This window comes from Oncorhynchus gorbuscha, linkage group LG23 (genome assembly GCF_021184085.1).
Source record: "Oncorhynchus gorbuscha isolate QuinsamMale2020 ecotype Even-year linkage group LG23, OgorEven_v1.0, whole genome shotgun sequence".
NCBI classification, from domain to species: Eukaryota; Metazoa; Chordata; class Actinopteri; order Salmoniformes; family Salmonidae; genus Oncorhynchus; species Oncorhynchus gorbuscha.
In genome coordinates, this window is record NC_060195.1 from 44,239,632 (window position 1) to 44,256,132 (window position 16,501).

The 16,501-nt window shown below is 42.2% G+C and overlaps 1 protein-coding gene across 1 annotated transcript in view; it reads left to right on the plus strand.

Moving 5' to 3' along the window:
* LOC124010532 (mediator of RNA polymerase II transcription subunit 12-like) overlaps positions 1-14,998 on the plus strand; it is an 88,359-nt gene extending 73,361 nt beyond the window's left edge. The window contains 8 exon segments of the mRNA XM_046323053.1: positions 7,868-8,018; positions 8,424-8,629; positions 9,111-9,185; positions 9,397-9,626; positions 10,470-10,629; positions 11,009-11,221; positions 14,201-14,297; positions 14,560-14,998. Coding sequence (XP_046179009.1) covers positions 7,868-8,018; positions 8,424-8,629; positions 9,111-9,185; positions 9,397-9,626; positions 10,470-10,629; positions 11,009-11,221; positions 14,201-14,297; positions 14,560-14,597 — 1,170 coding nt within the window. The 3' untranslated portion in view covers positions 14,598-14,998.
* Positions 14,999-16,501: the final 1,503 nt, after the last annotated feature.

Genomic DNA, 16,501 nt, shown 5'->3' on the forward strand with positions numbered 1-16,501 from the left:
AGTTAGCTATATTTTTTTGCTGAGGTTGCCGCCAGTTGTTTTTAAATTGAACCTTTATATAACTAAGCAAGTCAGGTGAGAAAAAAATCTTATTTGCAATCAGCCAAATACATTTAAACTCAAGTTTTTCACAGTTCCTGACATTTAATCCTAGTAAAAATTCCCTGTCCTAGGTCAATTAGGATCACACTTTATTTTAAGAATGTGAAATGTCAGAATAATAGTAGTGATTTCTTTCAGCTTTTATTTCTTTCATCACATTCCCAGTGGGTCAGAAGTTTACATACACTCAATTAGTATTTGGTAGCATTGCCTTTAAATTGTTTAACTTTGGTATAATGTTTCGGGTAGCCTTCCACAAGCTTCCCACAATAAGTTGGGTGAATTTTGGCCCATTCCTCCTGACAGAGCTGGTGTAACTTTTTCAGTTCTGCCCACAAATGATCTATAGGATTGAAGTCAGGGCTTTGTGATGGCCACTCCAATACCTAGACATTGTTGTCCTTAAACCATTTTGCAACAACTTTGAAAGTTTGTTTGGGGTCATTGTCCATTTGGAAGACCCATTTGCGACCAATCTTTAACTTCCTGACTGATGTTGCTTTAATATATCCACATAATTTTCCTGCCTCATGATGCCATCTATTTTGTGAAGTGGACCAGTCCCTCCTGCAGCAAAGCACCCCCACAGCATGATACTGCCACCCCCGTGCTTCACGGTTGGGATGGTGTTCTTCAGCTTGCAGGCCTCCCTCTTTTTCCTCCAAACATAATGATTGTCATAATGGCCAAACAGTTCTATTTTTGTTTCATCATACCAGAGGACATTTCTCCAAAAAGTACGATCTTTGTTATATGTACAGTTGCAAACCGTAGTCTGGCTTTTTATGGCGGTTTTGGAGCAGTGGCTTCTTCCTTGCTGAGCGGCCTTTCAGGTTATGTCGATATAGGACTTGTTTTACTGTGGATATAGATACTTTTGTACCTGTTTCCTTCAGCATCTGCTGTTCTGGGATTGATTTCCTCTTTCGCACCAAAGTACGTTCATCTCTAGGAGACAGAACGCGTCTCCTTGCTGAGCGGTACGACGGCTGCGTGGTCCCATGGTGTTTATACTTGCGTACTATTGTTTGTACAGATGAACGTGGATGAACCAGACCTTTTCTGAGGTCTTGGCTGATTTCTTTTGATTTTCCCATGATGTCAAGCAAAGAGGCACCGAGTTTGAAGGTCGGCCTTGAAATACATCCACAGGTACACCTCCAATTGACTCAAATTATGTAAATTAGCCTATCAGAAGCTTCTAACGCCATGATATCATTTTCTGGAATTTTCCAGGCTGTTTAAAGGCACAATCAACTTAGTGTATGTAAACTTCTGACCCACTGGAATTGTGATACAGTGAATTATAAGTGAAAAAATCTGTCTATAAACAATTGTTGGAAAAATGTATTGTCATGCACAAAGTAGATGTCCTTACGGACTTGTCAAAACTATAGTTTGTTAACAAGACATTTGTGGAGTGATTGAAAAACAAGTTTTAATGACTCCAACCTAAGTGTATGTAAACTTCCAACTTTGTGTGTGTGTGTGTGTGTGTGTGTGTGTGTGTGTGTGTGTGTGTGTGTGTGTGTGTGTGTGTGTGTGTGTGTGTGTGTGTGTGTGTGTGTGTGTGTGTGTGTGTGTGTGTGTGTGTGTGTGTGTGTGTGTGTGTGTGTGTGTGTGTGTGTGTGTGTGTATACACTCCTAAAAAAAAGGGAACACTAAAATAACACATCCTAGATCTGAATGAATGAAATATTCTTATTAAATACTTTTTTCTTTACATAGTTGAATGTGCTGACAACAAAATCACACAAATTATCATTATTATCATGGAAATCAAATTTATCAACCCACGGAGGTCTGGATTTGGAGTTACACTCAAAATTAAAGTGGAAAACCACACTACAAGGCTGATCCAACTTTGATGTAATGTCCTTAAAACAAGTCAAAATGAGGCTCAGTAGTGTGTGTGTGGCCTCCATGTGCCTGTATGACCTCCCTACAACGCCTAGGCATGCTCCTGATGAGGTAGCGGATGGTCTCCTGAGGGATCTCCTCCCAGACCTGGACTAAAGCATCTGCCAACTCCTGGACAGTCTGTGGTGCAACGTGGCGTTGGTGGATGGAGTGAAACATGATGTTCCAGATGTGCTCAATTGGATTTGGGTCTGGGGAACGGGCGGGCCAGTCCATAGCATCAATGCCTTCCTCTTGCAAGAACTGCTGACACACTCCAGCCACATGAGGTCGAGCATTGTCTTGCATTAGGAGGAACCCAGGGCCAACTGCACCAGCATATGGTCTCACAAGGGGTCTGAGGATCTCATCTCGGTACCTAATAGCAGTCAGGCTACCTCTAGCGAACACATGGAGGGCTGTGCGGCACCCCAAAGAAATGCCACCCCACACCATGACTGACCCACCGCCAAAACGGTCGTGCTGGAGGATGTTGCAGGCAGCAGAACATTCTCCACGGCGTCTCCAGACTCTGTCACGTCTGTCACATGTGCTCAGTGTGAACCTGCTTTCATCTGTGAAGAGCACAGGGCGCCATTGGCGAATTTGCCAATCTTGGTGTTCTCTGGCAAATGCCAAACCCCCAACTGTGGACGTCAGGCCCTCATACCACCTTCATGGAGTCTGTTTCTGATCGTTTGAGTAGACACATGCACATTTGTGACCTGCTGGAGGTCATTTTGCAGGGCTCTGGCAGTGCTCCTCCTGCTCCTCGCACAAAGGTGGAGGTAGCGGTCCTGCTGCTGGGTTGTTGCCCTCCTACGGCCTCCTCCACGTCTCCTGGTGTACTGGCCTGTCTCCTGGTAGCGCCTCCATGCTCTGGACACTGCCCTGACAGACACAGCAAACCTTCTTGCCACAGCTCGCATTGATATGCCATCCTGGATGAGCTGCACTACCTGAGCCACTTGTGTGGTTTGTAGACTCCGTCTCATGCTACCACTAGAGTGAAAGCACCGTCAGCATTCAAAAGTGACCAAAACATCAGCCAGGAAGCATAGGAACTGAGAAGTGGTCTGTGGTCACCACCTGCAGAACCACTCTTTTATTGGGCATGTCTTGCTAATTGCCTATAATTTCCACCTGTTGTGTATTCTATTTGCACAACAGCATGTGAAATTTATAGCAATCAGTGTTGCTTCCTAAGTGGACAGTTTGATTTCACAGAAGTGTGATTGACTTGGAGTTACATTGTGTTGTTTAAGTGTTTATTTTTTTGAGCAGTGTATACTCAGTAGATGTGGAAAGGTTGACACAAATGATTAGTTGCAAGTTGGAGGGGGTTTCACACCTAGCTTGGCTATTAGACGATTCTTTAGTAAAGGTTGAATAGTCTATTGTTCAGCTAATAGCTCATCCTAGAAATATTATTAGCAGAATTCACATCCTGCTACCCTTGTGAAAAACGAATACTTTTTCCCCTTTTCCACTTGTTAAAGATTTCAATTGATAGTGTTTTTAGCCACAATCGGCCCCAACCCCAATTAATACATTTGGGCACAGACGATAGCGTGCTGGACTTGGACCTAGAATGTTGAGGGTATGAAACCTGCTCCCTGCTTGTTTCATTACATTATTACGCTGGTCTCAGTGCAAATAGCCCGGATTGTTACTCACATGTCGTTCCTCCCTCTTCCACACGTCATTCTCCGCCTGAGTGGTTTGCTTGTGGGTGTGCTAGCAGGATATGGCAGCACCTTCGGTTGTGCGTCAAGAATTCAGCATAGCAAGTTTGTATGAAGGTCTGGTTATTCACATGCAAACAGTAAAATGCTCTAAACCACTCTGGTGACAAATAAACTTTGCTGCCCTGTTTTCAATCGTCCACATGGCTGGGAGAACCTCCTCAGATTAATGCAGATAATGGGAGTTAGATATGCATAGGAAGTGTACTGTTGTACTGTTTTTTTCTGTATATATGAATTACAAATCAGCCTTTTACTTAAATCATGTTTCTAGTCTATTGCATAGTTACAAGGTGTAATCTTTGATATCCCAGGAGCAGGAGTGGTAAACACTGTTGAAGTGTATAATTGTAATACATACATGCAGACACAGCATCATTCAAAGAATGGGGTTTGATACACCTGGTATTGTATATGACTGAAAAAACTTTGTAAATTAACTTAATGATGAAAAAATATTCACAATAGTTTCTCTACATTAGCTAACATATTCCTTTCAATTGTAATTTTTTTTTGGACTCGTTATGAAGTTATAATTACTTACATTTGCTTCCACCATAATGTTTTTGTCAGACATTTTTTCCTGAAGAAAGTCGCCGGCGATGTGTGGCATAACGTCAAATTCGTCATTGGAACCACTCAATATGATTGGTCATATAATAACCTTGGGGCCCGAACGCTCCCCTGCGGTGGTCTGGAGCGATGAAGCCGTGGCGCTGTGTACCTCAAAGTCCCGCGGCGTAAGCGCACAACTTTTAAAGGATGAACCACTGTAGAAGGGACCATTATCATGCACCTGTCTTTAAACGGGGGCAGGGGAAAAATACATAATCTACAGTACTCATTCAAGGGTTGTTCTTTATTTGGACTATTTTCTACATTGTAGAATAATAGTGAATACATAAACTATGAAATAAAATATATTGAATCATGTAGTAACCAAAAAATAGTGTTAAACAAATCAACATGTATTTTAGATTCTTCAAGGTAGCCACCCTTTTCGTTGATGACAGTTTTGCACACTCTTGGCATTCTATCAATCAGCTTCACTTGGAATGCTTTCCAACGCTGTTGGAGTTCCCACATGCTGAGCACTTGTTTGCTGCTTTTCGTTCACTCTGCGGTCCAACTCATTCCAAACCATCTCAGTTGGGTTAAGGTCGGGTGATTGTGGAGGCCAGGTCATCTGATCCGGCACACCTTCATTCTCCTTCTTGGTCAAATAGCCCTTACACAGCCTGGAGGTGTGTTGAGTCATTGTCCTGTTGAAAAACAAATGATCGTCCCACTAAGCGCAAACCAGATGGGATGGTGTATCGGTGCGTAATGCTGTGGTAGCGATGCTGGTTAAGTGTGCCTTGAATTCTAAATAAATCAGTGTCACCAGCAAAGCACCATCACACCACCGCCTTCATTATTCACGGTGGGATCCACACATGCGGAGATCATCCATTCACCTACTTTGCGTCTCACATAGAGACGGCGGTTGGAACAAAAATCTCATCAGACCAAATGACAGATTGCAGCAGAGGTAACTCTGCAGCAGAGGTAACTCTGCAGCAGAGGTAACTCTGCAGCAGAGGTAACTCTGCAGCAGAGGTAACTCTGCAGCAGAGGTAACTCTGCAGCAGAGGTAACTCTGCAGCAGAGGTAACTCTGCAGCAGAGGTAACTCTGCAGCAGAGGTAACTCTGCAGCAGAGGTAACTCTGCAGCAGAGGTAACTCTGCAGCAGAGGTAACTCTGCAGCAGAGGTAACTCTGCAGCAGAGGTAACTCTGCAGCAGAGGTAACTCTGGGTTTTCCTATCCTGTGGTGGTCCTCATGAGAGCCAGTTTCATCATAGTTTTTGCGACTGCACTTGAAGAAACTTTGAAAGTTCTTGAAATGTTCTGTATTGACTGACCTTCGTGTCTGAAAGTAATAATGGACTGTCGTTTCTCTTTGCTTATTTGATCTGTTTTTTTCCATAATATGGACTTTTACAAAATAGGTCTATCTTCTGTTTACAACCCCTACCTTGTCACAACACAACTGATTGGCTCAAACGCATTAAGGAAAGAAATTCCACAAATTAACTTTTCACAAGGCACACCTGTTAATTGAAATGCATTCCAGGTGACTACCTCATGAAGCTAGTTGAGATAATGCCAAGAGTGTGCAGAGCTGTCATCAAGGCAAAGGGTGGCTACTTTAAAGAATCTCAAATATAAAATATATTTTGATTTAACACTTTTTTGGTGACTATATGATTCCTTATATTTTTTCATAGTTGTGATGTCTTCACCATTATTTTACCATTTATAAAATAGTAAAAAATAAAGAACCCTTGAATGATTGTATACACCTAATCTTTTGACTGGTACTGTATGCACTTAAATAGAGAATAGAGGACGCTTTTCCCGTGGTTCATTTTAATGCCAGCCAGGTAGGCTATACTCCTGTTGTAAAGATAAGCAATATGCTTAGTATTAGAAAAGTTGAAAAATAATGATAGTAGGCCAAGCCTATAGAAAGCTAATGGGATCCACCAATGTTTAATAGAGGCCATCACTCTGTTTTCTCTAGCCATTACATAGCCTATTGAAATGTTGCGCAACATGAGCTCATGGGCTCTCATGAAGTGTTTGATTAGATTTTCGATGACATTTGCGTTGATGTTAGAGGGATTAGAGGTAAAATAGTGTGCGGAGTACCAGGCAGTTAGCAAATTTGGTAGGCTACTTGTCACAAGAATTTTCAATCCCAATGATAACAACTGACAATCAATAGCTCTGACCAATCCCCGGGATCTGTAAGACCACGGGTTTAATAATAATTTTTCAAAGACTCAGTTTATGCAAAAAGAGAACGTTGTAAAGTCAAGAATACAAAAACATCAATTTTATAGCTGCGCACATAGTGGGGCAAAAAAATATTTAGTCAGCCACCAATTGTGCAAGTTCTCCCACTTAAAAAGATGAGAGGCCTGCAATTTTCATCATAGGTACACTTCAACTATGACAGACAAAATGAGAGAAAAAAATCCAGAAAATCACATTTGCAAATAAATTCATTAAAAATCCTACAATGTGATTTTCTGGATTTTTTTTTTTCTAATTTTGTCTGTCATAGTTGAAGTGTACCTATGAGGAAAATTACAGGCATCTCTCGTCTTTTTAAGTGGGAGAACTTGCACAATTGGTGGCTGACTAAATACTTTTTTACCCCACTGTACTTCTACACAAACAGTAGGTGAGTGTTATCCTTCTCCACAGGTCGCACCACTTTGTATCACTAGCCGACAGTTCCATTCCCCCGAGATTAGGGAGACCTTGAGAAGTACTCCCTGTCCTTTCCCAAGTCTCAGGCTTAGCCAGGTCGGTCCAAACACAGTTTGAATTGTTCTTCGGTATTTTACTTGGCACACACACACACACACAAGTTCAAATCGTAAGCTACGCCTTGCTCAGACAGTCTGTGTTTTTCCACTATACATTGTTTAACCTAATTCCGACCTAAACTACACACATCATCAGATTATAATTTTATGATTCTAATCAATTTCATACAGTTATAAGGTTTCAGAGTGGAATTATTTTATCATTATCTTTCACATATACATTATTTTATCACTACTAATTACCATCAGCAGCATCAGAGCTTGGAGAAGCCTAATTACCGTGACTAAGCGGTTATGTGGAATGCCTTCATGACTCGTGACCATCGGTGTGGTCACCGCAACATCCCTAGGCCCTGTACCCTTGGCATTTGTGTAGACTATAAATAATAGGATAGGTCTGAAGAATATGGTGCAAATTCCACCTAACCTATCAGAAGGCAAGATGTAGTGACAACCATATTGCTTATACCTGTCCAATCCCTTCAGATCTAGGAATAGGTCTTTTTGGATTAGGCTAGTTAAATGGTAGAAATGTAAAAGTAGTCATAGATTTAAGGACTCTGAAATCACTGAGCACTCATGAGTGTCATCTTGAGGGATTTGAAGGACAACAATGTATGTCTTGTCTAATAATATTAATTCTAAAAGTACAAAAGCTGGATGATATTGTTGTTGCACATATTACCATTATACAGTATATGTGTAGTGTGTCTCGTAGAAGGTGTTTGTCTTCTCTCTCCAGGACTTTGTGACACGTACCCAGGGTGGAGTGCCGTATGGGACAGGTTTGCCCCCAGAGATCCTCATGGGCCAGCAAACTCACCCCTACAACAGGTTAGGCTACAGCCAGCAGGCCATGAGCATGTATGCCCAGAACCAGCCTCTACCTCCAGGTCAGTGCCAACATTATCATTGTCTAAGTCCAGGGTTCTAATTTATGAGGAGTTTAGCCTTTTAAATCATATTGAAAACAGTTACTGATCCTAGGCCAGCACTATACTCTGATATTGATGAATATGGGCCCTGTTTTAGTTATTAATAGTTAGTATTCACAATATCATGAAAAAACACTCTGGAACCTGTATTCCTCTCATGACCGTTTTAAGTGAGGCGTGTTTAGCTTTTGATCATCACCAACCATGGTCAATCGACACCATGTTTTGTTACAGCCCAGCACTAAAACACACGATTATGCTTATCAACCGAAATCTTCAAGACCTTGATTAGCTGAAACGGATATTAATGCTGTGGTGGCTTTTTGTAATTTTGACTTAAATTCTCATCCTTTTCCCCTTCAGGGGGCCCTGGTTTGGACACCCCGTACCGACCAGCCCGGAACCCTCAGATGGGCAAGATGATGCCCACGCGGCCCAACTACCCGGGTGTGATGCCAGGTGGCATGCCTGGCATGATGGGCATGGAAAAGCAGTACCCTATGGGCTATAAGCCCCAGCCCAACATACCGCAGGGCCAGATCCTGCGCCAGCATCTGCAGGTCAGACTGGTGAGTTTGCAGTGACTAGACTCCATTGGAATGGGACAGTAGTGAGTACAGAGGTTATTCTCGACTGGACCTCCCCCAGTGTGGTGTTGAGGGGTTTGCTAGATGTGTTATTAACATGCTCATAGAATAGGATCTTGAACCTGGCTTTCACTGTACACATGTAGATACATTTACACAACTGAATGCATTCAACCTCAAATGTGTCTTCCACATTTAACCCAGCCCTTCTGAATCAGAGAGGTGCAGGGGGCTGCGTTAATTGACATCCACTTCATCGGTGCCCGGAGAGAAGTTGTTGTTGGGGATTAACTTTCCGGCTCGGGGATTCGAACCAGCGACTTTTCAGTTACTGGCCCAACACTCTTAACCGCTAAGCTACCTGCCGCCCGTGAATAAAAAAATAAAAAAGTTGAACTTCAGTTGTAGAAAGCAGCACATTGCTTTTTAAGAACGTTGGAACGTTGTCTCTTGCCGTTTTCAGAACCAGAGTATTATTGGACAACAGATGCGACAGATGACGCCCAACCAACAATACGGCTCCGTGCAGCCAACTCAGGCAAGTCTTTCAGATGAGACACTTTTGCCAAAATGTCATGTAATTTCTTTCCAGATGTACCTGTAAAACCTGTATTCTTATCCTTCTATTTCCTTCAACACTGAATTTGACCCTATGCATAAACTAGTGTCCTCTATTCCTTCTTTTTCCTCTCTGCATATTTGTCCTATTATTTTCATTAACATTCTGATTTTTATCTCTCCATGTACAGAACATCTCCCAGGGCTATACCACGTACGGCTCCCACATGGGGATGCAGCCGCATCCCTCCCAGGTGGGTGGTATAGTCCCTCCGTCGTACGGGAACCAGGGTTTCCAGGGAAGCCACCCGGGGACCAACCAGGGTGTGGTGGACTCTCTGAGGCAGATGGTACAGAGGCCCAGCGGCTACGTTCATCAGCAGGCACCGGGCTACTCGCACACCATGCAAAACACACAGAGGTGGGCAGGAGGGAAGAGTTGAAGAGTGGTGGGGGTTTGGACAATACACTGTCCTGCACTCCAATAGCACAGGGATGTCTGCTGTCCATTATCAAGGATATTTTGGCTACTTTTGTCTCATATTGTCTAGGGCTGTGACAATACCAGTATTGTCACAGCCTGAAACATGAAGCAGAGCAAACTCTTTGGTCCTGGGTTGGCAGGTAGAGTAGCGATTAAATGTAGGTCCAGTAACCGAAAGGTTGCTGGTTCGAATCCCCGGGCCGACTAGGTGAAAAAGGTGTCTGTGCCCTTGAGCAAAGCACTTAATCATAATTGCTCCTATAAGTCGCTCTGGATAAGAGCATCACCTTAATGACTAAAATGTCAATGTAAAAACATGCTGTATTTAAAATAAATGTGACTTTAAATGACAACATAATGATATTTGTTTCCAACATTAGGGCTGTTTTCATAAAGAAGTTAAATACGTTTCGTGTTTTGTTTCCTTGCCACGACACTAACAAGTATCCCAATACTGGTATCGTGCCTTCGCTAATATGGTGTTCATGGAGCGCCTTCTTTCACTCCTTTTTCTTGCACATATCAAGACTTTGTCACATTTAGCATCACTGCCTAGTATCTGGGTACAGAGTTATCAAAGTCAACCCCACCCATAAACTGCACTCTGATTTCCTTTGACATGAATGCAAACATTTGACAGTGTAGTCGCAGAACACTTTTTCCTTTCATGCTGTAGCACTGTAATGGGCAACAGTGACCTTATTCAAGACAGTGGTGTATTTGTGAAACATTTGATGATGTACTGGTCCTCTGAATGTGAATCTCTTCCACCATCTCCAGGTTTCCCCACCAGTCCATCCATCAGGCTCCCGTCATGCAGGGCCTGAGCCACATGGGTACGCAGGGGGTCCACCCGGGAATGAGACCAAACCAGATGCTTGCTGAGCAGCAGCAGGCCCAGCAGCAACAGCAGCAGTACCTCAGACAGCAGGCACTCCGAGTATGCTGTCTATTTACTAGGTCTTCTACTAGCAATATCTAACACTACAGACCAACATGAACAGTGTATTGATTATATTTTAACTACACATGTACTGCTATTGCCACTCAATGCGGTCTAGATCTAAACAATCACTTCCACAATTATTCAACTGATGGTCTAGCACAGGGGCCACATTGGGATTTCAACTGAGTGCCGCAAATATCTATTTCTGTTGAATTATTTTCAGAGGACCAGCGGATTGAATGGGATCGCGGGACCCACAGGCCGTAGTTTGCCCACCCGTGCTCTAGCATGACATATAGTGAGTGTAAGAATTCCTGTATAGTACTATGGTGTCACCCTGCTCTGTTTCTGTATTTGTCTCTGTCTCCTATAGGCCCAGCAACAGGCTCAGCAGCAAGCTCAACAACAACAACAGGTTCAACAACAGCAAGTTCAACAGCAACATCAGGTCCAGCCCCAACAAGTTCAGCAGCAGCAGCAACAACAACAACAACAGCAGCAGCAAGTAGCGTCAGCACCGCCCTCCGGTGCCCAGGCTCAGAACCAGGCCCTGGGCATGCAGCCCATGCCCCCACAGCAACCCATGGTACGTCCAACTTAGAGGATGATACAGTCAAATTGCCAAGGAGCAGTTCCAAAAGGATGGATCAAATTAGCCAGCTAACTGTCCCAAAAATGCTGAATTATTTTTATGTTTTCGAGAAATATATATTTGAAATTAGCATGGTATAATTGACTTGACAACCACCAAACACATTCAAGTTTAGCTTTCAAAATGAACCATAACATTTAAGAGATCTAATATATCAAATATGTAACAATGTTAGCTGGCGAACTTAACTTAATGATCCTGCTTGCTGGAACACCCCACAAGTACAAAATAAAACCCCAGCCCTACTACACCTAGATCTATTTCCAATTATCACTCTGACCTGAACAGTTTTTTGCTACTCTAACTTTCCAGGGAGGATGGTTAAGTTTAAGGTTAGCACACACTGCTTTTGTCCAGCCTGATTCAGGCAAGGCATGGCTACTATGCCCCTCTGGGTTGGCACTAGCCATGTTATCGGATAGAGGTTGGGGTCGGCACGATAGATTGAAAATAGATTTCATTCATAGTGTAGAAAGCATTAGGAACACGTTTCTAATGTTGCTTTTTTTGCCCTCAGAACAGCCTCAATTCGCTGGGGCATGGGTGTTGAAAGCATTCCACAGGGATGCTTGTTCACGTTTACTCCAATGCTTCTCACATTTATCAAGTTGGTTGGATGTCTTTTGAGTGGTTGGCCATTCTTGATGCACACGGAAAACTGTTGAACGTTAAAAAAAGACATTAGCATTGCAATTCTTGACAAACAGTTGCGTGCGCCTGGCACCTACTACCATACCCCGTTCAAAGGGACTTCAATATTTTGTCTTACCCATTCACCTTCTAAATGGCACACAATGCATGTCTCAAGGTTTTAAAATCCTTCTTTAATTTGTCTCCTCCCCTTCATCCACACTGAATGAAGTGGATAAAACAAGTGACATAAGTAATATGGAGAAAACTAAGATACTAAGGAGGGCTAGAGGGAACGACTGCCTTATTGCCAGTTGTGGCCCTCGCAGAGAATTGATATCAGAGATTCACTAGTACAGGACTCTCAGGCCATAGCCAGACTAAGAATAAGAAATGTTCTTGCATACAGTGGGCAAAAAAGTATTTAGTCAGCCACCAATTGTGCAAGTTCGCAGTTGATGAGAACAATGAGAACTTGTTCTCAACTAGCCTACCTGGTTAAATAAAGGTGAAATAAAAAATAAAAGTTATCCTACTTAAATAGATGAGAAAGGCCTGTAATTTTCATCATCGGTACACATCAACTATGACAGACAAAATGAGATGAAAATAAATCCAGAAAATCACATTGTCGGATTTTTAATGAATTTATTTGCAAATTATGGTGGAAAATAAGTATTTGCTCACCTACAAACAAGCACAATTTCTGGCTCTCACAGACCTGTAACTTCTTCTTTAAGAGGCTCCTCTGTCCTCCACTCATTACCTGTATTAATGGCACCTGTTTGAACTTGTTATCAGTATAAAATACACCTGTCCACAACCTCAAACACTCCAAACTCCACTATGGCCAAGACCAAAGAGCTGTCAAAGGACACCAGAAACAAAATTGTAGACCTGCACCAGGCTGGGAAGACTGAATCTGCAATGGGTAACCAGCTTGGTTTGAAGAAATCAACTGTGGGAGCAATTATTAGGAAATGGAAGACATACAAGACCACTGATAATCTCCCTCGATCTGGGGCTCCACGCAAGATCTCACCCCGTGGGGTCAAAATGATCACAAAAATGCTGAGCAAAAATCCCAGAACCGCACGGGGGGACCTAGTGAATGACCTGCAGAGAGCTGGGACCAAAGTAACAAAGCCTACCATCAGTAACACACTACGCCGCCAGGGACTAAAATCCTGCAGTGCCAGACGTGTCCCCCTGCTTAAGCCAGTACATGTCCAGGCCCGTCTGAAGTTTGCTAGAGAGCATTTGGATGATCCAGAAGAGGATTGGGAGAATGTCATATGGTCAGATGAAACCAAAATATAACTTTTTGGTAAAAACTCAACTCGTCGTGTTTGGAGGACAAAGAATGCTGAGTTGCATCCAAAGAACACCATACCTACTGTGAAGCATGGGGGTGGAAACATCATGCTTTGGGGCTGTTTTTCTGCAAAGGGACCAGGACGACTGATCCGTGTAAAGGAAAGAATGAATGGGGCCATGTATCGTGAGATTTTGAGTGAAAAACTCCTTCCATCAGCAAGGGCATTGAAGATGAAACGTGGCTGGGTCTTTCAGCATGACAATGATCCCAAACACACCGCCCGGGCAACGAAGGAGTTGCTTTGTAAGAAGCATTTCAAGGTCCTGGAGTGGCCTAGCCAGTCTCCAGATCTTAACTCCATAGAAAATCTTTGGAGGGAGTTGAAAGTCCGTGTTGCCCAGCAACAGCCCCAAAACATCACTGTTCTAGAGGAGATCTGCATGGAGGAATGGGCCAAAATACAAGCAACAGTGTGTGAAAACCTTGTGAAGCCTTACAGAAAACGTTTGACCTCTGTTATTGCCAACAAAGGGTATACAACAAAGTATTGAGAAACTTTTGTTCTTGACCAAATACTTATTTTACACCATAATTTGCAAAGAAATTCATAAGAAATCCTACAATGTGATTTTCTGGATTTTTTTCCCCCATTTTGTCTGTCATAGTTGAAGTGTACCTATGATGAAAATTACAGGCCTCTCTCATCTTTTTAAGTGGGAGAACTTGCACAATTGGTGGCTGACTAAATACTTTTTGCCACACTGTATATTGTCCGTTTTTGTCTTTCAAAGTTAAACATGAGTCAACTATTTTTGGGACGAGTTGCATACGCACAAAGGCCCATATATTGTGCGTTTTTTGACGGGCAATCATCTTGTCAACGACAGACTCCCATTGAAAAAAAGTTATAGTATGTCTGTACTTTCAACGACCGAAATGTAATATTGTTTGTGTGTTTGTCGCAGTTCCCACGACAGGGGATGCAGCAGACTCAGATGCAACAGACTCAACAGCAGCAGCAGACTGCAGCACTGGTCAGGCAACTCCAACAACAACTCTCAAGTAAGAAAGACACTCAATTAACTTTAGTGAGATTTGTTACAGCCTTGTATTAACCCCAGGGTTAGGGAGGTACTACCTGGAATTGTCCAATAAGAAGTGCACATTTAAAATGTTTTCTGTTGGGTGCCCTAATGAAACCGCTGATATTGTCAACAGTTCTATCTTGTGTTGCGTATTGTGCTTTGTAGTCAAAATGTGAAATTTTTTCACAATTTCCAGTCATTTTAGGTCTGTTGATAACAAGTGCTTTTCTTTTCCCCAGATACACAACCTGGACAGAACACCAACTCATATTACTGATAGTGCTTGTTGTATATTAGTGTGTGTAGAAGGATAGGGATACCCTGTGTATGGGAGTGTTCCCAGCCAGCCCATAGATTGGCAGATGTGTCCAATGCCCAGCAGGCCCCTGTTTTAGAGGTGTAGGCTCTTAGGGGGGAAATGGTGCTATTGGCCAAGAAGGACGACAGATGAACCCACAACTCAACCACAGAGGCTCAACATGCCATTCGAAAACCTTCTCAACTTCAGTCATGTCATTTCTGAAAATCCAAGGAGGGATTGTGCTGTGAAATATTATGATCATAAAGAATAATGGAAGAGTCTATGTAAAAAAAAATACAAGAAATTATAAGAATGCACTTTTTTTTCTTTGTCAGATTTTTCAGTTTAGTGTATTTCTCATTAAAATATCATGTCAGTTTTTGTCTTTTATTAGTGTCTGGTGCAGTCTTCATCTTGATGAAGATGTCTGATAAGGGTCAATGTGACAATCAGGATATTATTAATGATATTGAAAGGCAATGAGTCATTATTATCCACTATTGATTGTATCTTTATTTTTAATTTAATCAGGGTTCTGGGATGTCATGGAATTGTATTATAAGCATTCCAGAGGGAAAGTAATAGAGCAATTGATGCAATCATGGTAAATCATATAATTTTGTATATAGATCACTATTTGGAAATTAATATTTTTCCAGTTCTTTCTCCACATTACATTTCCCTGGGAGCTTTTGGCCATTGTCATGTAAATTCTAAGGTTGACGGAAAGTCATGGAATATTTTAACAATGAAAGCCCTGTTAGATATACTGTACGTGTCGTTAATCACCTAAAAAGACCAATCCAATCAAAAAATATATAAAGATGTATTTTCTTCTGCATGCGAGCTGCAGGTCTTTTGATCAAAAACCATGCCCCTGCCTTAATGATGAGACAGATGCTTTCATTGGACAGAACAACAAGTGGTTGAGCAGTGAGAAATATGGCAGACTTGGCTGTGGGTGACTCACCGCTTCAAGTTCTTACCAAAAAGGTAAGCTAATGTACTAAAGGCTATTGCTTTGTCTCAAATGGCACCCTGGTTCTGGTCAGATGTAGTGCACAATGGGAATAGGTGGCCATTTTGAACGCTCTATAACCACTTTCTAACTGGCCATAGGCTACCATCCTAATACCAGAGACGTTGCAAACGGAGTTGTCATGACCACTGATGAACCCAGTCGATGGGGTAAACTCAGTTATGCACTGTTTTTATTTTGTGAATAGGATTTAAATGGGTAAAAACTGGCAAAACTGTTGAAGTCCTTTATTTAGAACAATTCAAATCAATGACGTTGACATCTTGGCCTTCATCAGGATGAAAAAAGACCGGTAGACACAAAGCCAGATGTTAGAATGCAAGTGTGTGTGAGTCGACAAAATTTCGACAAGTGAATGTGTTGGTGGTGGACAGCGCCATGGTGCTGAAATGGGTTGACCCACAGACTGAGCAGCGCTGAGTCTAGGAATACCATTGGATAATTGGAGGTTGTTGTGACTTTACTTTCATTAATCTGATTACTTATTTATCTAATCAACTATGTTTAATTGTTACCAGATTTTTAAATGAATCATGTAACAATTAACTCATTAGGATTTGAGGCACTACGAGAGCGGTTCATGAAAGAGTTACCATCTCCAGAATTAAATGCTAAAGGACTTTACCTATCACATCCATAAACAGTCAACTTATTTACTAGCTAACTAAATGGTAACCCAGGATAAACATACACACTTAATACATTAGAAACAGGTCCCTAGCGGACTGACACAATATGGTGGCTTGTTACAAAAGATATAGAGAGGGACAGAGACGCAACACTTTGGTACATTTAGAAACTACGCTCACAGTAATCATATACTTTGCACACGAACCGCCGC